General features: G+C 41.9%; 3 protein-coding genes across 4 annotated transcripts in view; 2 read left to right on the top strand and 1 right to left on the bottom strand.

Moving 5' to 3' along the window:
• Window positions 1–19,565, bottom strand: part of LOC146221304 (kynurenine--oxoglutarate transaminase 3) — a 29,959-nt gene extending 10,394 nt beyond the window's left edge. The window contains exon 1 of the mRNA XM_084692418.1: window positions 19,530–19,565. The gene's annotated coding sequence lies outside the window, so the exon portion shown is untranslated. The remainder of the gene's footprint in view (window positions 1–19,529) is intronic.
• Window positions 69–7,474, top strand: LOC146221306 (volume-regulated anion channel subunit LRRC8C-like). The gene is made up of 3 exons (XM_084692637.1): window positions 69–203; window positions 2,113–2,255; window positions 3,619–7,474. The coding sequence occupies exons 2-3, from the start codon at window positions 2,118–2,120 to the stop codon at window positions 5,887–5,889; spliced, it is 2,409 nt and encodes an 802-aa protein (XP_084548763.1). The 5' UTR covers window positions 69–203; window positions 2,113–2,117; the 3' UTR covers window positions 5,890–7,474.
• Window positions 10,464–14,562, top strand: LOC146221307 (volume-regulated anion channel subunit LRRC8D-like). 2 transcript variants are annotated; one of them, XM_084692635.1, is made up of 3 exons: window positions 10,464–10,961; window positions 11,392–11,475; window positions 11,654–14,562. In XM_084692635.1, exon 3 carries the CDS (start codon window positions 11,656–11,658, stop codon window positions 14,188–14,190), a length of 2,535 nt encoding a protein of 844 aa, XP_084548761.1. In that variant the 5' UTR covers window positions 10,464–10,961; window positions 11,392–11,475; window positions 11,654–11,655; the 3' UTR covers window positions 14,191–14,562. The 2 variants fall into 2 exon arrangements, with proteins under 2 accessions (XP_084548761.1, XP_084548762.1); XM_084692636.1 differs by having other exon boundaries at window positions 11,392–14,562.
• Window positions 19,566–22,549: the final 2,984 nt, after the last annotated feature.

The following is a 22,549-nucleotide window of genomic DNA, read 5'->3' on the forward strand; positions in this document are numbered from 1 at the left end:
CTTCTCTATTAAAAATCTCTTGCCAAAACTCAAATCCCCGCCCTGACAACGTATGCGAGACAGCAGTCTTCAGTGATTCACAAGCAAGAGCACTGAAACAGCGTAGCAATAACGGGACGGGAAGGAACACATATTCCACAAGGACATGCTACTGCCCTAAAAAGTCCAGTTGCTTACGAACGTCACAGCCGAACATTGGCAAGGTAAGGTCATTGTTTTATCCTATTTATTTTGTTGCTGTATAGTCTTTTGAATGACAACTGTAACATCTATTTGGCTTGAAGTTATACCAACATACCTTTGAGGTGAGCTACATGTTATCATGACAATGAAAACCGTTCTGCTTCATGCACCGCTACCATTTCACACAAATTAGGTATGTTTTATCATGGTCTTGTGTGTGTACTAGCTGAAAGTGCGGCTTCCTGCATGCGTGTCTTGAAAACCACGAGCCCTCCTTTATATTCCAGGAAAACAAGGACCATCAATGTGAAAAGATTTCCATTGATAAATGAAACTGCCCAGTTATTTGTGGCGGCTACATATTTGACAAAAAATGTAAAAGTTATTCAGAAATGGATTTGTCATTTTTGTGACGGATATTCCAAATGAATGCAAAAAATTGGGATGTGTTTTCCATTCTAACAAACCAAAACAAGATTTAGTGTCCTTAGCCCTTGAGATCCACCAGAAACATGCCGGGGTCTCCAAGTCGGACCCTGGTTCCTAATACAGTGTTTTTCCATGGTCTCATCGGAAGTATGGCCATCCTTGGGGCTGGGTGTGATCCAGACAAGAGTATGCTGTTTTTGGCTACAACATTTCCTGTCAGGAAGAGGCTGGCACATGTGTCTTGTTTGATGGTGATAATGCTGAAGGTCAAAAGGATCAAATGCACTATTATTATTAATATATTCAGAGTAGTATGTAATTAACTCAATGCTATGCTATACCTCTGTATTTAAGTGCAGTACTAGAAACACTAGAAGGACTGTAAACCACCATTGTGTTCATTTGTGTTGTCAGCTGCATGTCATGACAACTGTTGAAGGCAAGACTCCTCTAAATATTCCTAAACCAAGGATATGTGTTTTCAAACGCATAATAGTAGTGAAGTGGACACCTTAGTCAAAAAGACCAAAAGATAAACAGATTGGTCTCAGCCTAGTTGTTTATTTGCAGTAGTATAAACCAATGCAGCTGTGCTATTATGTCGGGCACTTCAGCTTAAGACAAACACTGTGGAACAGTCTTTCTTTTTCACAATAGACTCTGTTAAGTTTCAAGATACCATTTATCTGTTCAAGTATACAATCCAAATAATATGAATCTCAATATACAGTTTATTTGAAAATGAAAGATGAGGATGGTTCATGAAAACCATTCCGCTGAGTCTAAAGTAACTGAGCTTTGCCAGGCTGCTGAATCAGTGTGCAAGTTAGAAAAGGCTTTTTACGAGGTTTGGTCATGGTATGTAAAAAACGCAGTAGGCAGGGGCACACACAATCATGACCCAAAACACGCACATAGTTGTTTAAGAACTTAGAACACACTTGTCATGACAGTTTGTGTAGTATACTTTTTTTTTTTAAGTATAGGAAGATGCATCGACTAAGGACATGGCCATGATAAAGCAGAGAAGCAGGATCGGTGACAAAATCACAAGTCACGTTGGCCGTGAATGGAGGGCTACTTAATGGCTGTGTTGATGCTGGACTCACATGGCCTGCCTGCATGGATGTCTTTAGAGACTTTCTCACTGTCTTTTGCTTCCTTAAGACATCGTTGGCATTCATGATCATTAAATGGTTTGATGTTCACTTGCACGAAAAGTTGTCTACAGTCGTGTGTGTTGTCTTTTCTCATGTGTTTTGGATGGTTTTTGGTGTTCGGGTTTTCACAGAGGTATCTTTGTGTTTTAGCCTCCATTTGTTGGAGTGCCAATTCGTCCCAACATGAGGCCGTTTGCCTCCTACCAGGCAATGTTTGTAAACAACAACTTTGCATTGCAAACAACAAAAAATCCCAGCATTGTAAAACAGGGGTGGGGGGAGGGGCTAAGGAAGGGTGAACATTTTACGATGACTAATTTGCCTGTTTGTGTCCCAACAGGAGCCATGATTCCCGTTACGGAGTTCCGTCAGTTCACTGAACAGCAGCCCGCGTTCAGGGTACTGAAGCCTTGGTGGGACGTGTTCACAGACTACCTCTCGGTAGTCATGCTGATGATTGGTGTGTTTGGATGCACTCTGCAGGTCAGCATCGCTTAAACATGCATTCAAAAACATACTTAGAGACAGTATTCACGTGCAAAATATCGACTTATCCACAGTACTATATAGTGTGTAGGTATGCATATATAATTGTGTTTTGTGTTGCTTCATTTGACTTAGTAAATGTATCATCAAAAGTTCTCCTCAAAAGATTCGCATGTTGATTCACATGGGCTGAACCCTTGAGAAATGAAGATACACAGTGCCAAAGTGTATTTGTGTCCAAACAGGCACAAACAACTTAGTGAAAATAAAGCCAGCTGTGTGACAGTTTAATGGGAGTTTACCAACGGAAAGGGGGAGGCATTCCTGCACCCCACCACTGACTGGTTTCCCGCCCACCCACAGTTCATAAACACTTGATTGTAAAGGCCACTGTCCTGTCACTATGTTACTCTGACCAGTCTGGGACAGTACGCCTGGGGTACAACTATGGTTTAAATCTCATGTCAATTATAAACCCACCCTTATTGACAGGAACCCTTTATTTGTGTGATGACATCCTCTGTTATGCCTTGGGGGACTGCAGTAGCAGTACTGTTGTTTAGAAATGTATTTTCATGGTTTGTAAATACAGTGGATTATTCATTATTATGTTGAATTGGATGATTCTCAGGGGTTTAGACAAAGGCCTGTGGCCTTGTGAAAGCAGGCATTATTGTTGTAATGAATACATTTCCAGTCATTATGGGGCTGTGTCTCCATCTAAAGTGGTCGGGGTAAACATTAAACTGCCCTGCAGAATGTTGTTTTTCATGCAAGAAACGGCAGTAAACAGCATTTAGACAGAATCAGTGTGTCAGAAAGGTGGAGATGTTCTCCCTGTGTCCAGGGAAACTGCTATTGGAGTGCGAGATTCTGCTGATCCGCCCTCTTGGAAGCCTCTGACTTGGCACTTCCTGTGTTTCACTCCAGCACCACCCTTTACCCTTCACGTTGTCAGCTAATTGTCTTGTTCAAAGCAGATACACCATCAACATTACATGAAAGTATGTATAATATACGTTGTGCCTCTGTTAAAGCTCAAACTTAAAATAATGTCCTACCAATCAGACTGGGCAAATACTTGATTGTTGAAGTCTCTTGCCACCAACAAATTAATTGACCATTTCCTGTCTGAGTCACTTCCTTGCATCTGTGTTTATCACAGGAAGTGAAGATTAGATATACTACTCAACTGTGTTCAATGCTGCTGGCTCATGGTACTTTGTAATACATTTTGTTTTACTGTGCTTGTACTAACGTACACGCTAATGCCCTCTGGTGGCATAAAATGTCCTCACACATTGATCAAGTTCTGTTGAATTTCAGATCCTAACCCTACGTGTTCTGTTTTTCTTTTTAGGTGATGCAAGACAAAATCATCTGCCTTCCACAGAGAACGTCTTTGCCAAACCAATCAATTCTAATGCAGCAAAACAATGAGTCTGCGATGGAGTCATCTCTACCCACCGCCACAAATCTATCTTCTCTGCCGAAAGAAATGAAGGGCCTCAAGTTCAACCTTGACCTCCAGCAGTACAGCTTCATCAATCAGATGTGCTATGAGAAAGCTTTGCACTGGTACGCCAAGTACTTTCCATACCTAGTCCTCATACACACAGTCATATTCATGGTGTGTAGCAACTTCTGGTTCAAATTTCCAGGCTCTAGTTCTAAAATAGAGCATTTTGTCTCGATCCTGGGTAAATGCTTTGATTCCCCCTGGACCACACGGGCATTGTCGGAAGTTTCGGGTGAAAACCCAGAGGAAAAGGACCCGAAACAGAACCAGGGCAGCAAGTGTGACATAAACGACTCTGTTGTGGAGGCCAGTTTAGAGAAGGCACAGTCCCTCAAGTCTATCCCAGAGAAGATTGTGGTGGACAAGCCTTCAGCAAGTGTCCTTGAGAAGAAAGAAGGTGAACAAGCCAAAGCTCTGTTTGAGAAGGTCAAGAAGTTCCGCCTGCACGTGGAGGAAGGAGATATCCTCTACATGATGTATGTTCGTCAGACTGTGATCAAGGTGCTAAAATTCCTTCTTATAATTGCGTACAACAGTGCTCTCGTGTCCGAGGTACAGATCACAGTTAACTGCAATGTGGATATACAGGAAATGACAGGCTACAAGCATTTCTCGTGTAACCACACCATGGCTCATCTGTTCTCCAAGCTCTCGTACTGCTACTTGTGCTTCGTGGCTGTCTATGGATTCACGTGCCTTTACACATCCTACTGGCTGTTTTACCGCTCTCTCAAAGAATACTCCTTTGAGTATGTGAGGCAAGAAACAGGCATTGATGATATTCCAGATGTGAAAAATGACTTTGCTTTCATGCTTCACATGATTGACCAGTATGATCCCCTGTATTCAAAACGGTTTGCCGTGTTCCTCTCCGAAGTCAGTGAGAACAAACTTAAACAGCTCAACCTCAACCACGAATGGACAGCAGAGAAGCTGCGTCTGAAATTGCAGGTCAACTCCAACAACAGACTCGAACTCCAGTTGTTTATGCTGTCTGGGCTACCGGACACTATATTCGAGGTGACCGAGCTCCAGTCGCTGAAGCTGGAGATCATCAACAACGTCACCATTCCCGCCTCCATATCCCAGCTGGAGGATCTCCAGGAGCTCTCGCTGTACCAGTGCTGCCTGAAGGTGCACACAGCAGCCAACTCCTTCCTGAAAGAGAACCTCAAAGTGCTTCGAGTGAAGTTTGACGACAGCAGGGAGCTGCCTAACTGGTTCTACGGCCTACGCAACCTGGAGGAGCTCTACCTGATTGGTTCACTAAGTCCTGATACCACCAAGGACAAGACTGTCACTCTAGAGTCCCTGCGGGAGCTGAAGTCCCTGAAGATTCTGTCTCTCAAGAGCAACTTCACCAAAATCCCCCAGTCTATAGTAGACGTATCCCATCATCTGCAGCGTCTCTACATCCACAACGATGGCACCAAGCTGGTCATGCTGAACAACTTGAAGAAGATGGTGAATCTTATAGATCTGGAACTGGTGCATTGCGATCTGGAACGTATCCCTCACGCTATCTTCAGCCTTACGAACCTACAGGAACTAGACCTGAAGGAGAACAACATTCGCTCCATAGAGGAGATCATAAGCTTCCAGCATCTGCGTAAGCTCACGTGCCTAAAGCTGTGGCACAACAGCATCGCCTACATCCCGGAGCATGTCAAAAAGCTTGGCAGCCTGGAGCGCCTTTACTTTAGCCACAACAAGATTGAAATATTGCCCTCGCACCTGTTTTTATGCAACAAGTTGCGCCATCTCGACATGTCAAACAACGACATTCGCTTTATCCCACCAGAGATCGGCGTTCTTCAGAGCCTACAGTACTTTTCTGTCTCGTGCAACAAGATTGAGAATCTCCCCGATGAGTTATTTTTTTGCAAGAAACTGAAAACCCTCAAGCTGGGTAGGAATACCCTGTCCTTGCTGTCACCAAAGATTTCCTCCCTGGTTCAGCTGACACATTTGGAGCTCAAGGGAAACCATTTTGAGGTCCTCCCACCAGAGCTGAGCCTCTGTCGGGCCTTGAAGCGCAGTGGCCTTGTGGTGGAGGACCTGCTTTTTGACACATTGCCTTCTGATATCAGGGACCAAATGAAGGCGGAGTGATACTGCCTTTTGTCTTAGATCTTAAGTGCCGACTGTCTTAATCCGACAGTACAATCTGACAATGGTAGTTTTTACTTAGTAAATGAATCATCAACAAACTCAAGTACTACATCAATTGTTTAGTTTGAATTCAAATGAACTATGTTTTCGTTGTGCACGTTCAAAACAAAACAAATCAGATTAATTGTTTCCGAGGATTTAAACCGCAGTATATGAAGGTTTTTGTAGTGGCATTTAGTTTTTTATTTATTACTTAATTTTCTTACAGTTAGATTTTCTCGTAAATTTCAACAAACTGTCATTGTGCTATATTTAGAATGACAACATGTATTGCATTTGAATTCTAGAGAGCACTAGAATCTCTGCCTTTTCCAAGCTTCTTCAACTCCAAATGTAGTGACGGTGGTACGAAATCACCGTGGTGACGAAGGCAGCTGCGTTGTATTCATACTTATCGTATGCCCTTCTCCTTTTCAAACTATTAATGCATAGTATTCTAAAAAGGCCAAGTTCCTAAAACAATCTAAGCTTACAGTACATTGCACTGGGAATTCCAATTCCAATATACAGTATCTCCTTCAAGCAAAGCCTAACCAATAAACCGTGTCTGTGACGTTGTTTACCATGATGTATATCGTTAGTATATATAGTTAGGCTTGGTATTAATTCATTTCAAGACGTTGTGTTATTTCCAAAGTGGTCTTTTTTCAATGAAAAAAAAGAGAGAAAAAACAGGCAATTGGTATCAAATGAATGACTGTGTTTCTCTACTCAGGGAAGCTCTAATAAACTTAGAAGTGACTCTAAAAATCAAGACAGTATTTCTATTAATACAGGTCAAGTAAATGTCAAGTGAAAGGTTGAACAGTTGTCCACTACTGTTATCGATCTGTTCCTATTCATCATGAAGGCCTTGTTTTACTCAATCACATTATAGCTGCATTGAAATGGACCAGCCAAATTATGCAACTCGATTGACAGATTTATTCAAATGTAAGCCATATGCTTAAATTCAATTCACTTTATTGATCCCAAAGGAAGTTCCATGTGTATGTCCATTGAAATGTATCCAAGTTTTATAGTTCCATGTCAACTTTGGTGGAGTCTACTTCCAACATCTGCTTGATAAGGGAAACTTGAACGAGCCAAATAGAACCAGAAATGTGGGCGGGGCTGGGGTGGAGATGGCAGCTACCAACCCGCACGAGAGTAAGTTGTAAACGCGCATGTCTATTATTAACAGAGTTAAAACCAGCAACAGCAGCAGCTGAAGCTTTGCAGCGTCGCCTGCAGGGTTCAAAAAGTATTTCTGGAATTTTAAATCGATTGGCACAGGCACCGTGCGTGTGTGTGCAAATACTCTCAACAGACAGCGCGCCAGCTGTCATTCGGAGCGCTTCATTAGTCAATCAGCTGAAAATGTTGCTTCGCCTAATATCAATGAAGGATCAAAAACGTTTCCTTTTTTTCCCAGTATGTAAAGCTTAACCTGTAAGGTGCAAGGATAGTGATGTTTTGTACCGTTTTATACAATTTTCTGTTAGTTTTTTTCTTTGTCAAGGAATAAACAGCTGCTTTAACAGTTTTTTTTACGATGTGTTATTTATAGTTCAAGTAGCCTACAGCTGTCACTCCCAATTAGGACATCAGAAACAAGTTGTACGTCAGTATGCAAGTCTGAGATGATAGCCTACAATATTTTCAAGGCATCAAATGGCTTGCAGTCTATTATGTCACTCAAGATGGCAGCATTGTGCAAACATTTAATAATTTGGTTTCAAACGTAGAACCAGAGAACATGCTAAGGCATTTTTGCTGATATAATCCAATCTATCGACATAAAGCAAAATGTTAATGGTGTAGGCTACATGGGTCCCTCTATGTTGTGTAGGTTATTCATCTGTGATATGATGGGAATTAGTCTTAGCCTTTGAGTGATAAGAAGCCTAAAGTTGGTCAGGTTGGTCAGACAGTTGGACGATCTAAGAGTGAAAAAAATGAATGAATAATCTCATTCATCTGACAAAATACTGAATGTTGACTTTAAAATGGCAAATGACAAACAGTTCAAAGTGATCGTTCAGATGTTCCAGACGCCTTTGGTTCATTTTTTGGCAAACTTCTATGTCTGAAGTTGTGTTGAATTTTTAATTAATTTTTAATTTATAGTTTCTATAGGCTACGTAAGAAAACATTGGGAAATATATTTTGGTTGATAATCCACACTTGCATTTGTTAAAAAAAAACGCAAACACATCTTTACAGTAAAACCCCTGGATAAGTATTCTTGATAACATAATGATAATGTTTTCTATGTATTTAGTAACCTATAACCTATATGTGGGCCTTTGAGTTCAGACTGGGGTTATCCAAGTAGCCTACTCAAGCCCCTAGGGTCCGAGTTCCTGTCACCCCAGCAACAATACATTCCTGGTTTCTAAGGTAACAACTGGTTTTACAGGCTGTCTCATCAGGGCGCGAGTGTTTTGAGTGTTGCGTATATTGAGGATTTGACCGGAAGGTGCAGCCAGGTGTACAGTAAACAAAAGCTTAATGACACTGCTTTGTTTTGAATGTTTGATCCCAATAGCTTACTAGTAAATTATATTGCACTCTTAATAGCCTATAACTTCTTAAAAGTTAAGGTCTTAAACAAAAATGTAGCCCTATTATTCATCACATATTTTACTGTAGGCCTGAGAAGATTTTGCAAGTGGACACATTGCCTACTGTATGCCTAGAAGTGTAGCTTTACCGAGCACAAAAATTAAATCAAATTACTTACAGACAAAACATATAACATACAGTAGCCTATTTTACAGTATGGCTAATGTAACTGTTACTGTAGGCTACAACCATCCTGCACCGCAGCATGTCGCTCGAGAAGCATCCGAGAGACATTCTAATCTGCTTATACCCCGACCCGTACATGCTCCGGTTCACGCTTGACTAGATAGGAGAACCGCTTTGTTCTTGGCCTACCCTGCTTTATCGAAACATGGGATGTACAAAGAATAGAGCTAGTCATGTATTGGTAGAGGTATCGGGTTAGTTGGACCAAATCATTTGAAGGTGCGTATTCGACATAGCCTAGGCTACCCTAGACGCTGACAGAGGCAGCTACGAGCTTGCTTTATTTTATGTAAGACGATTTCTATAAATAACGGCACCATATGTTGCTTAATATATATCAGACTAACATGTAGTAAGGAAGATAAAGTAGGCAGGAAAGGGGTAGAAGCCCGTGTAAGCAGATCTTCAAAGCGGATAGTTATAGCTTAATCACAGTTTATTAGACATTTCTACATGAATTCTGATATTGTTTGCATCATAGTTGGTTATATATAGGTTATCCGACACAAGATGTATCATATCTAAACAATTACAAAGAATGATTAGCGATGTGATTTATTTGAATCGGAAGTATTAAAGAAACATTGCTGAGATAAAACTGTTTCATCGCATCTCGTTTACGGTGACCAAGTTTATTCTAACAGAAAAAAACAATCAGCCACAGACTAATAGAAAGTCTCCTACAAAGAACATGTCCATAACAAAACACGTTAAATCAATTACGGAATACGTGTATAGGCTAATAATAGTTGGATCAATATCAATGTTCACTGTGAATGAAACTGCTGTGTCACAAATGCCGGTTACCCACGACCCTATGCAGTTGTCAAAAAGCAGGCATGGCGTCGTGTTCAGTTGAATAGCAATACCTAATAGACATGTATATGTCTAACATACCCATTGTGGATAATCAGATATCGTATTTTTTCAAGTTTATACGGTTTTAATTTATGTAACTGGTTCGTCGTTGGTTGAAGTAGGTCTACTTTCACATAGCCTTTGGAGTGGGCACATATTTGCAACAGTCAGTAAACGTAAAGGCTAACGAGACTATGAGATTGACGCATATGTGGTTGTTTAAATAATCTTTTCGGACCATGTAAACAAATGGGCCTTGCAGATGATTCAATTGAATGTAATAGTCTTTGGGCTACTATTGCAGCTAGACTGTGTGTCACAGATCCCCTTGGCCCCTCTGTCACTATGAAATAGCTTATAGTGGACCAGCATGTATCCAATGTGTCATAATCTGTCGTGCCACACCACTTAAATGCCTTGTGTATGCAATGTTGATGTCATGTTATGCAATAGCTTACTTGGGCCAATTATAAAACATCAAACTCATCACATAGGGCTTTGCCATCAACTCTGCCACTTTGTTTAAACCAAGCCAGCAGTAGGATGTATGTATGAATATTTTCTTAGAAAAAGCCTTTAGAAAAGCCTTTATTGTCTTTGTGTTTGCATACAACAAAATCACGAGGCAGTGATGCTGTCACAGGCTATACTGTTGGATGGTACCACTTAACTATGTCTATTTCCACTTATATACACTCCAAACTGTTCTTGGTATGGTCTAGGTTTATTGCTTCCTTCAAGCATACATATCTTGAAGAACGTTGTCACCTTGTTGACTGTTGTGATTAACCACAGGGCGGAGTGGGCGGGCCACAGAATGTGTCTGCAGTCACAGTCTGTTGTTCACCAGTGGAGATCATGCAGCAATGCCCCTATTGTTCATTGAACTGCTTGTCTGTACTGAGAGACATGATTGGATGCATTTGATAGCAATCATCATCTGGTCTGACCTTAACATCCTCCCCCCTTCTCATCCCCCTGACCTACTTAAATGTATGTCCAGTATGAGATCAACTAAGGCCATGCTCGTGGAGTTATGTGGACAGTACATATTATGTTCACCATCTTGTGGAGATGCAAGGATTTCTCATCATGTAACGTACAGAAATGTGCCAACTCTCAAATGGAGAAGCGATATATTTCTCAAGAGGCCCCCTCCGACGATGGTTCCCCACAGCCTTTGAACTGATGAGGTCAGGAAAGCATGCTGCTCTCTGTCACATGACTACTTTCACCATCACTTTTGTTAGACACGTTTGACTGAACCAGAGCTGCAGTCTGCCGTGCCACATAAATTCGAAGTGCGGTGGGACGGCTGATGCTATGGAGTTGGGTTCACCCTTCATAAGCCATTAAGACAGGTTAGTCTGTAAATACGAATGTGACTTCTTCCTATTGTCTTTCTTAAGCTTTGGGGTTTAGGCATGAAGGACATTGAGACTATAGTGGATTGCACTTGCTGTCTGGGGAATATGTGCTATTTTGGTTGGCAGGGTTGATGTCCCGGATGAGTGAATGCTGAACCTTTTGAAGGTGATGAAATGTGCTCAGGGTAGTACTATAATTGTCCGTGTTACAAATAATGAGGAGTAGGAGTTATACAAAACAGTGACGTTTTCTGAGAAACGTTTAAACATAACAACCATGTTGTGTCTTGGGTGGGGCTTCTTAAGGATTTGAAAGTTTTAAAGTGCAAGTGAATGTATTTATTGATATCAAAGGTAAATAAAACATTTTCTGTAAAGAGGAACAAAACTAGATAGGTGGTGATGCCTTCTATGTTTCTTGAAGAACGGAATGGTATTGAGTTGGTGAGGTGGTTCGTGTCAAGACAAGCTTTTGAAGCTGAAGAATAAGCAGGTTTCTACTGGTCTGGTATGCAAAGCCTTTTGTACTTTTTTCCTAATGTGTCTGATGTGATGGGGGAATCCAAGGGCATCTGATTAGTTAATATCACTTCTATTGTGACTTAAAAATGCTTTGTTGGTCTTAAATGACACCAGGAACTCTTTCTTGAGAATTATTTTATGATTGTTCTGTTTTTCTGTTTCAGGAATGTTTACCCTCACTGAGGTAGCCTCCCTGAATGACATCCAGCCAACTTATCGCATTTTGAAACCATGGTGGGACGTGTTTATGGATTATCTTGGTGTTGTTATGCTAATGCTGGCGATATTCGCTGGAACGATGCAGCTGACCAAAGACCAAGTGGTTTGCCTTCCCGTTCTGGAGCAAACCTCAGAGGAACCAAGCGGCTTTACAACGTTTCGTCCCCCCGAGGCTACTGCTGGCGCGGGGAACGGAGCAAGCAGGGTAACGCTGGCCGCAGCGCCCCGGATGACTGGAGATCTACCGGATAACGTTGTCCATCAGATTCACTTCGCACAGGCAGGTGCTGTTGGCCAGCCTCGCCCAACAGGTGTCCGAACAAACTTGGACTTTCAGCAATATGTTTTTGTTAACCAGATGTGTTACCACGTGGCCCTCCCATGGTACTCCAAATATTTTCCGTATCTTGCTCTCATCCACACTATTATACTTATGGTCAGTAGTAACTTTTGGTTCAAATACCCAAAGACAAGCTCAAAAATTGAACATTTCGTTTCAATACTGGGAAAGTGTTTTGAGTCTCCTTGGACAACTAAAGCGTTGTCAGAAACTGCGTGCGAGGACTCTGAGGAAAATAAACAGAGACTCACTGGTGCCACCTCTCTTCCAAAACATTTCTCCACAAGCAGTGAAGAGGGCAGTCCAAACCAGTCCACCCCAATGCTTGTCAAATCTGGCGTCAAATTCTCTGCTGAAAAGCCTGTCATCGAAGTTCCCTCTATGACCATTCTTGACAAGAAGGACGGTGAGCAGGCGAAAGCACTTTTTGAAAAAGTAAGGAAATTCCGTGCCCATGTGGAAGACAGTGACTTGATTTACAAGTTCTATGTTGCACAGACTGTAATCAAAACAATCAAATTTATTCTGATCTTGTGTTACACAATGACATTTGTTGCTGCCATTGATTTTGACCATGTATGTGAGCCTGACATAAAACACTTGATTGGCTATGCTAAATTCCAGTGTACACATAACATGGCATTCATGTTAAAGAAGCTACACATCAGCTATATCTCTCTCATTAGTGTTTACGGCATGATCTGTGTATACACTCTGTTTTGGCTTTTTCGGCGGCCTCTCAAAGAGTATTCATTTGAAAAAGTCAGAGAGGAGAGTAGTTTCAGTGATATACCAGACGTGAAAAACGACTTTGCTTTTCTCTTGCACATGGTTGATCAGTACGACCAGTTGTATTCCAAACGTTTTGGTGTTTTTTTGTCGGAGGTCAGTGAGAACAAGCTGCGCGAAATCAGCTTGAACCATGAATGGACGTTTGAGAAACTGCGACAACACGTTACTCGCAACGCTCAGGATAAGTTGGAGCTTCACCTTTTCATGCTGTCAGGAGTCCCGGATGCGGTGTTTGACCTCACCGATCTGGAGATACTCAAGCTGGAGTTGATTCCTGAAGCCAGGATAACAGCTAAGATTTCCCAAATGATAAACCTTCAGGAGCTTCACTTCTACCACTGCCCTGCCAAAGTGGAGCAGACTGCTTTCAGTTTTCTTCGTGATCACCTCCGGTGCCTTCATGTCAAATTCACGGACGTGGCTGAGATTCCCACATGGGTGTACTTGTTGAAAAGTTTGAGGGAGCTATATTTGGTGGGGAATCTGAACTCGGAAAACAACAAAATGATTGGCTTGGAGTCCCTCCGAGATCTTAGGCATCTGAAGACTCTGCATCTAAAAAGCAACCTCACAAAAATCCCAACCAACATCACAGATCTCTCTCCACATCTGCTCAAGCTGGTGGTGCACAACGACGGCACTAAACTCTTGGTTTTAAACAGCTTGAAGAAAATGATGAACCTGTCTGAGTTGGAGCTTCATAACTGTGAACTGGAGAGGATCCCTCATGCCATCTTCAGTCTGACCAACCTGCAGGAGCTGGATCTGAAATCCAACCATATCCGCACGATTGAAGAGGTCATCAGCTTTCAGCACCTCAAAAGGCTCATCTGTCTCAAACTTTGGCACAATAAAATAATAACCATACCGTTGTCCATAAGCCATGTCAAAAACCTGGAATCACTCTACCTTTCTCACAACAAACTCGAGTCTCTGCCCTTACCTCTGTTCAACCTGCTCAAACTGAGGTACCTTGATGTTAGTCAAAACTCCATAGCTGTAATCCCATTGGAGATCGGCTTTCTGCAGAACCTCCAGCACTTTGCCATCACAGGCAACAAGGTTGATGTGGTACCCAAGCAGCTGTTCAAATGCACCAAACTGAGGACTCTATGTCTCGGACACAACTCAATCTCTGCCCTCCCAGAGAAAATAGGCCAACTGGTGCAGCTAACACAACTAGAACTGAAAGGAAACTGCCTGGACCGTCTGCCGGCCCAGCTTGGCCAGTGTCACCTGCTCCGCAGGAACTGCCTCGTGGTGGAAGATCATCTGTTCGACTCGCTCCCCTTAGAGGTTAAGGAGGGCATCAATCTGGAAACGAATGTCTCTTTTCCAAATGGAGTGTAGGTGGAGTTGATGAGTGGAAGAATTGAGAGGTTGTTGCATGTCACCTGAAAGAAAGGTTTTGCTCAGGGCTGATTCTTCTTGAATGAACAGATGATAGCACAGTGTCCATGTGCAGAGTAGACCCTGGGTACTATGGGAATGTCCAAATGCTTGTGCAATAACTATGTGATAAGAGAAATGTAGGGATGCTCATGACAGACTTGTAAATGGCAGTTTGGAAATGATAGATGCCTAGATTGGCTCTGCCTCAAGTTTTACTGTTTTTTCCTTTTGTTTTGTCTATAACTTTTTCTAGATATTTTAGCTTTTTAACCTGATTCCATGAATGTCAAAATGTAGCAGTTACGAATACAACTATTTTAACTTGTTTTACCTTTTTGTATGTTATTCATACTTTGGACCAAGAGTGAAAGACATCTCCCAAAGGTTTGTCTGGAACTTGCACTTTTGTCAAATGGGTAGCTGGAAATATCTTTGCCTCTAACAAAATGCCACAGGTCATAACTTTTTATAATAGTGGAAAATAATACTTAATCTTAATGATCATGATAACAATATTTAGCCTAGATTCAGAAGATTTACTTTTTCTATTGGCTCCCAAAATAACTAAAATATAATATCTTAATGTTGAGGTCTTTGAAGTAAACAATCAATATCTTTTATAACAAGTATTTTAATTTAACTTTTTAAAATCGAATTATTAATGTCAAATGTCCTTACCTGTTTTTTGTTGTAGTTGTCTTATTTCATGTTTAATCAGATAACATGAAAACATAATATGCATAACGAGAGCCAGACTTCCGTCTACTAAACCTAATGACACAGATTATTGATGGATTTGACTCCAAATTACATCCACTTTGCCTTGCATGCATGGTGTAACAACTGCTTCAACCTTTTGTTTTTGTTCTGGATGAGAACAGTTAGTATTGCATGACTGGCTGCAGTTCTCAGACCCAGATGACTCCCTTTGGAGCCCCAAATTGTATAATCATTGTGTGCCACATCCTCAAATTTTTCACATTCTCACAAGGCAGCAGTGCATTAATTTAGAGGATAAATAATATTGTATTGTTCAAGGAATGGAATGGAATGAGAAAGCTGGCTGACCATGATTGTGATTTTATTCTCACTTTAGTCAAAGGAAGAGATGTGCCTCGCATTTATATAGCTTCTTTTCTCCCAAGATATTTATCAGAATATAATATATTTATATACTGTAATAATTTGTACATTAGTATATAGCATGACCACCTAACCAAATGATGAACCTAAGGGATATTGATGATCCTTTGTTATGATTCGCCAACCTTTATACATTAGACCTTTGACTGGTAATGCTTTACATTAGCATATATATTTAATGCTAATTTATCAAATCATGACAATAAAATTTATGATAATTATATGAATCGTTCCATTAGTAGCATTAAATAAAGCAGGTGATCTGCATCCACTTGAGCTAGAGCTGTTAACTGTTTCTATCCTGGGATTTGTTGCATTAGATCTCATTCATCTGCAAAGGTGGTATTGGTCATGTCATCCGATTGCCAATCAAGACTAACGATTGTCAGGTGTGTTTCACAAATGAGTGACTGATTATGAGCAAGTGTGACTTTCCACATCCTCATTTGGGGTGGGAAGGATAGCTCAGTGGTTAGTGTGTATAACTGCAAAGCAAGAGGTTGGAGGTTCATATTCCCCCCCAAGGTGATGTTGTACCTTTGTCTTTAAAGTGAGCTTTTTGTAAAGATATATTTGAGTTCTGAAGGAAACTGAAGCAAGTCCCTGGTGACGTAGGGGATGGGTACCATGTAAGCTGTCTCAGGTCGCAGCTCATCCGGGTTTGAATCTGGTTGGTGGACTGTGTGAACATTTCCCACTGCTTACTGTCATGTAAAACATGATTGTATGGCTTTAACTAGTGGTGTTTTAGGATAAGGATAAATGTTCCATGGGATTTGAACCCAAGACCCTTACATTTCAGGGTACCCATACTTATCCACTGAGCCATCAGGGACACTAGCATACATGAACTTGTTGAAAATACAAGTGTGAGGTCATTAAAGAGACATTTTCGGCAAGGAAAGACCATCGCAGACTTCCATGGGATTTGAACCCAAGACCCTTAACTTTCATTGTACACATACTTCTCCACTGAGCCATCAGGGATACAAGCATACATGTGTGAACACCAAATTTGAACACATTGAGAATACATCCTTAAGGTAAAGTATGCTGTTTAGAAATATATTTTCACACAGCAGGGACCTAGCCTGTACATGAAGATTTGAGCCGGTGACATCTTGCTCTGTTATCTCGTGCTCTAACCCAGTGGTTCCCAACCCTGTCCTGCATGTTTTAGAGGTTTCCCTGCTCCAACACACCTGATTCAAATGAATTGTCATAAGCGGGCTTCTGCAGAGCTGCATAACGACCCATTAATTTGAATCAGGTGTGTTGGAGCTGGGAAACATCTAAAGCATGCAGGACAGGTGTGCCCTGAGGACCAGGGTTGGGAACCACTGCTCTAACCGATGAGCTAAATCTACTTGTGAGTCATGGTTGCTCACAATCGCCCTCTAATTTGTGAAACACACCTGGCAAGAGTTTGAGTTGATCAATAAGATCAATTTGTCAATAAGATCACAGGACTGATGCCACCTATCCAGATACATTTGATCCAATGCAACAATCCCCAGGATAGAAACAGCTGGCAGATCTAGCTCTAACATTGAGTCTACGGGGAACCAAGTCCTCAAAACTGACTGCTTGTTTTAGATATGTAAGTGCTTTCAAAACTGGATGGGCATTGTAGGGAATCTTATAGATCCAGATTATGGATTTTTAAATGTTATTTTGCAGCACTCATCATTAATATAACAGCCTTTGCATCATCTAGAAGAACACATCTAGAACATACTTTTATTGCTCATTTAAATTTAAAATTTGAATGATTCAATTCATAGCATTAAATAAATGTAGATATTGGTGAGACTTCTGTATGTTAAGCACTGAGCACAAAAAGAGAGTTGAATGTGTTTGTGATTGGCTTAATCCATAGCCCATCCAGTTTTAAAAGCACTTACAGATCTAAAACAAGCAGTCAGTTTTTAAGACTTGGTTCGACTCAATGTTAGAGCTAGATCTGGTAACTGTCTCTATCCTGGGGATTGTTGCATTAGATCATTCGTTAGATTTATCGAAACAAATTATTGTCAGGTGTGATTCACAAATTAGAGGGTGATAGTAGTGATCATGTGTGACTTCATCTTTATTATTGTGGGAGGTAGGGTTAGTTTAGCGGTTAGAGCATTCAACTGCCAATCAATAGTTCACAGGTTCAAGTCTCCCTTTGAAAAAGCGGGTTTTTTATTTAATATGCACCATTTAATAAACAAACTAATGATAGACAACCATAAGCCAACCAACTAAGTACTACATTGATAATTTTGCATATGTATTTTCAATGAAACTTTTGTTTGTATTTTAATTTATATAATGTAAATCAAATTTAAAGTAAAACATACCATTCCAAATACACAATGCTTTCAGTGTTGGGGTAAAATCCTGTTTGTATGAAAAACTGCACATTGGGTTTTATAGCTAGCTAGCCTCTTGTGGGCATTATTAACAGGCCACAAAGTTTCATGCTGTATTCTTAACAAGAATAATATTGGCAAAGATTAAATAGATTATGGCATTGAAATTTTATTTTTGTTAGGCTTGCTCATATTCATCCACATTGTAGATCTGATTTTAAACGTGTGCAGCAGTCAATAAGTATGCTTTTTACAATAAAAATAAACACAAATGAATTAAAACATGTCTGTCTTTATTTAATTTTCAGTAGAGGGTGTAGTCTGTTCTTACACCATTAAATCATAAAATAGTAATTAGGAAACAATCAATGATAGTATGGAATCAATAATATGTTGCAGATTTTTCCATATGAAAACTTAATATGTATTTTATAAACCTGACAAATGGGAATGCCATTCGGAGTTCCACCTTTTATTATGGCCAGCGTTAAAGCTGGTGATATCTCTTATATGACAGCGCCCCCATGTGGCACAATAATGTAAGTGCAACACATTCAAAAGGTGCACATAGTAGAGCAGAAAATCAAGTATTAGAAGTGCATAGTTCTAACCGTATTTTGATGGTCAGAGTTATCGAATGGTCTATACTTACCAGGCACAGTGTGAAGAAACCCCATTTCAGTTACCAGGCATGTTGTGGCATGCACCTACATATTTTATACCTTGGGTCAGATGGCTGAGCGGTTAGGGAGTCGGGCTATTAATCAGAAGGTTGCTAATTCGATTCCTGATTGTGCCAAATGATGTTGTGTCCTTGGGCAAGGCACTTCACCCTACTTGCCTCGGGGAGCATGTCCCTGTACTTACTGTAAGTCGCTCTGGATAAGAGAGTTTGGTAAATGTAAATGGGTCATCTAACATTTTTTTTTTACAAATCTTTCTTCATTTTATATGTATAATGACGAATACTATAATAACTCTTAACAAATATCTTTAAAGGTGACATGACATGCTGTTTTTGGATGCTTTTATATAGGCCTTAGTGGTCCCCTAATACCGTATCTGAAGTATCTTTCCCGAAATTTGGGAAATTCAGCCATGGTGCAGAATTATAGCCACTACAAGTAGTCCCACAATCAGCTTTCCTAAGAACGCGCTGTTTCTGTGTCTGTAGCTTTAAATGCTAATGAGGAGGAGAGGGGCGGCAACATGCGCTAATGTTTACAACGGATGTATCGCAATGGCTCGTAGCCCCCGTTGCTGTAAGACGCCTCGAATTTAGCCATTCTCTTCTGATCACCCTGGTTTGCAGAGGTGCACACTCATTCATTTCCATGTGGAGAAAGGCGGATATCGCGAGCCATAACACCAACAGCAGAACGGTTATCCAAATAACAAAGAAGTGTACAACACTCGCGTTACAGCGTTTGTATTCACACACACACACACTTGATGCCATCTACCTTTACATTAGCGACAGTAACTCAGCTGGCTCGTAGCCCCGTTGCTGTAAAATGCTTCGAATTTGCCCATTCTCATCTGATCACCCTGGTTTGCAGAGGTGCACACTCATAATAATTTCAATGAGGGGAAAGGCGGACATCTCGCACGCCATAACACCAACAGCATAACGGTTATCCGAATAACAAAGAAGTGTACAACACTGGCATCACAGCGTTTGCACGTTAGCAACAGTAACTCAGCTGTTAGCTGCAGAGCTAATGTTACAGCCACATTCTAAGGGTAGGTAACAATATACAGTAAAGCAACACAATTATATAGCGTTAGTTAACTTACTTGTCCAAGTTTTGTAGCTTGACCAAGGAGATTTAGTAATGATCCAGAATTTAATTTCAGCAAGGACAGCTTTGTGTTTGCTCAAGTTGAGGAAACAGTAGTGGCTGAAATGTTTGGCGCAGACATGCAAAACTTTGGGAAGTTGTGTCGGCGCATTTCCAGCGAAAATAAAATTTAGATATTGGTTGTGCAGAGGCTCGATGAAGGAATTAAATAAAGATTTGAGCTTGCATTTGTACATCCAAGCACTGAGCGTTGTGCTTCGTTTGTTTGCTCGCCATGATGTCTCTCCAGGAAAAACCGATATGGCACTTGCCCTTGCACGGTGGTAGGTCAGTTTCTAATGGGCGGGCCAGATGATCTGGTCGGGCAAAGCAGAGAGAGGGGAGGTAACCTTTCTCGTATCTACGTCACTTGGAGGAGATTTTCAAATAGAGCGTTTAAGCCTTCTTTTTGTCAAAGGCGGAGAAGAACACCCAGGGCTTTGTTTAGACCTATCGAAAATTCTAGCCACTGGGGGACCAAAGGCAGGCTAGGGGAACTCATATGAATGTTAAATAACCTCATAAAATGAAGTTTTCATGTCATGTCACCTTTAATATTGTGTCTGTCTTTGCTTCATTAGCAAGTTCTCAGGTGTATGGTGTGGGGGTGTCTGGTGGACAAAGGGCAGAAACTGTGACATGTGCACCCCTGAACATAACATGCGCCCCTGAACACAAGTGGTCGCGCCACACGGCCTCAAAGGGTTAACGCATGCTGCGTAACCCGCGGCGACGTAGGTGGAGGGATGAAAGACGATATCTGGGTGACTCTGACCAGCCCTGACACCGCGGTTGTGGTTGTTATAAATCCGCCACTAGACTGAACATGAAGAAAGTCCAGAGTCCATCCCTCGTGGGGTGAACATCATTATTTCCCTGGAATCGTGGAGCGGTCCCGACCACTCGTCACAAACAGTCACCCCGCTTCTCCCTCATGCGAGACGGCTGGCGCCCGCGCTCGTGAGGTGACCGTCAGGGTAGACGTGGACGGCGGCTGAGGACAAGGCCTGGGGACAGAGACGGCATGACAAGTGTTAAAGTCCACCGGGGCCGCAGTCTGCGGCCCTCCGTTATCCCAGCAACATGGAGGCTGACGTCTGCCTGGAGACTAAGCTGCTTTAAGGACCTGGTTGTACATGGAAAACCGGAGGCCTTATGTAGCCTGAGAGGGCTCTGTCCTTGAAACAATGACACTTTTGTGTGACACGTTGAGATGTTTGCAGATCCGACATGTCCACGCATGGTCATGAAATAGGTTTGTATTTGCGGCCACATAAGTACTAATAAAGACAATCCAGTCATAGGTTTGACAAACTGTGTAAACGATCTCGACAGAAGCACACAGGACTCTGTTGTTTATGTAAGTCAGATGCACACGCGAGTGGGAGGGAAGTAACTGTATGTAATTGTAAACTTGAGAGCAAAGCATTTCTTTAATGGTTAGCTCAGTTTATGCTTATGTCTTATGCTCGGTTTCATGAAGTGTTTGAATGAGTGTTCCTTCAGGTTTGCCTGGAGAAAGGAAGCAGATCTCCAGCAATGGTACTTTGTAAGCACTTGCACAGCTGATGAGCTGCAATTATCTTTTAATGATTTCTGTAGGGCATCTTTCTCTCTCAGTGTGAACCCCCCCCCCCCCCCCCCCCCCCGCCTGCTCCCTCTTCAAATTAAAATGTAGAGTATTTTGAAAACATTTGGTGATGAAACTGTGCTCTGTGAAGTACACTAATTACTGCACCTCGCCTTGGCACTCTCCGTCGGGCAGCTTTGACGCCTGCTGACCAGGGCGATCGTTGAGGGCACAGAGGGATGCTGATTGGCCGTAATTGGGACAAGTCGTTTAAAAAAGGGCATCGCATGACTTTGACGGCTGCGCTGCCTCGTCGCTGCTCTGGGTCACTGCCCCCCCCCCCCCCCCACACACACACACACACACACACACACAACCCTCCCCCATTCGTGCCCCCCTCCCCAGCACTATGCCCACGGGCATAGAAGCCTTGTCACTTATTAAGGAGACTGTTGCCATAAAGTGACAGATGTCCCGATGTGATCCGTCTGCATCTTTGGCCTCCGACTGTCTTGTTAGTACACATGGTCGTGTGGGTGTGGGGAGTACAGTGTTATCCGCTAATAACTGTTAAGTGTGTTCTTTGGAACCCTTCTCCCTGGGAGAGGTGAACCAAAGCTCCCGAGGCCATCCGTCAGTCCCACGCTCCGAGGACTTCATCTCTACCCCAATATTTGGATGTTTCTCCACCTCCTCTCCCTGCGGTGTGGAACCCGACGTTCGGGGGTTTGCTGCTGCCGTTGAAGAATCCAAAATCTGAAAATGTTCCCTCTGCTTTGCCCCCTGCCTGGCGGAGGAAGATTAGGGCTTATAGGTCCCGTAGTATGGATCTTACACATCAACGTCCTCACACCCTCCCCTCTCGACCGTCCTCGGAGAATCCGATCCTTTTAGCTTCTTCCACAGGTAAAATTGCCAAGGACCTTGTGAGCCCCCGGGTTCCCCTGGAGGTAAAATCTATAATGGAGTTTTGATTTGAGCTACAAGGGCCTTGAAAATGGACTTCTTTAACTACCCGGTTGCCTTGCAGAAGGTCAACAACAACTCCTGATGGACACAACATCAGCTGCAACAGTGCAAGAAAAAGGCAGAACAATGAAACAGTTTTAGACCAAAAAGGGTGACCTGTCGACTTAACTGTCGGGGAGAGAGAGAGATAAAAAGTGAAGGTGCGAGACGGCTTCTTACATTTTCAAAAAAAATTAAATGAATTATTCAACAACACTGAACATCACAGCAGTACAGTCGGTAGTGCCTTCACTGCTTTAATGCGCGCTACCACAAAACTGAATAATGTTTAGATGGATGTTTGGTAGCTGGGTCATGATTGGAAATTCTGTATATCATCCAATAGTTTTAAAATGTTCAAAGCAAGCATTAAGCTTTCCCTCGTGGAGATATTTAAG

The sequence above is a fragment of the Hypomesus nipponensis genome, chromosome 26 (genome assembly GCF_054491055.1).
Source record: "Hypomesus nipponensis isolate SF chromosome 26, ASM5449105v1, whole genome shotgun sequence".
Classification (NCBI taxonomy): domain Eukaryota; kingdom Metazoa; phylum Chordata; class Actinopteri; order Osmeriformes; family Osmeridae; genus Hypomesus; species Hypomesus nipponensis.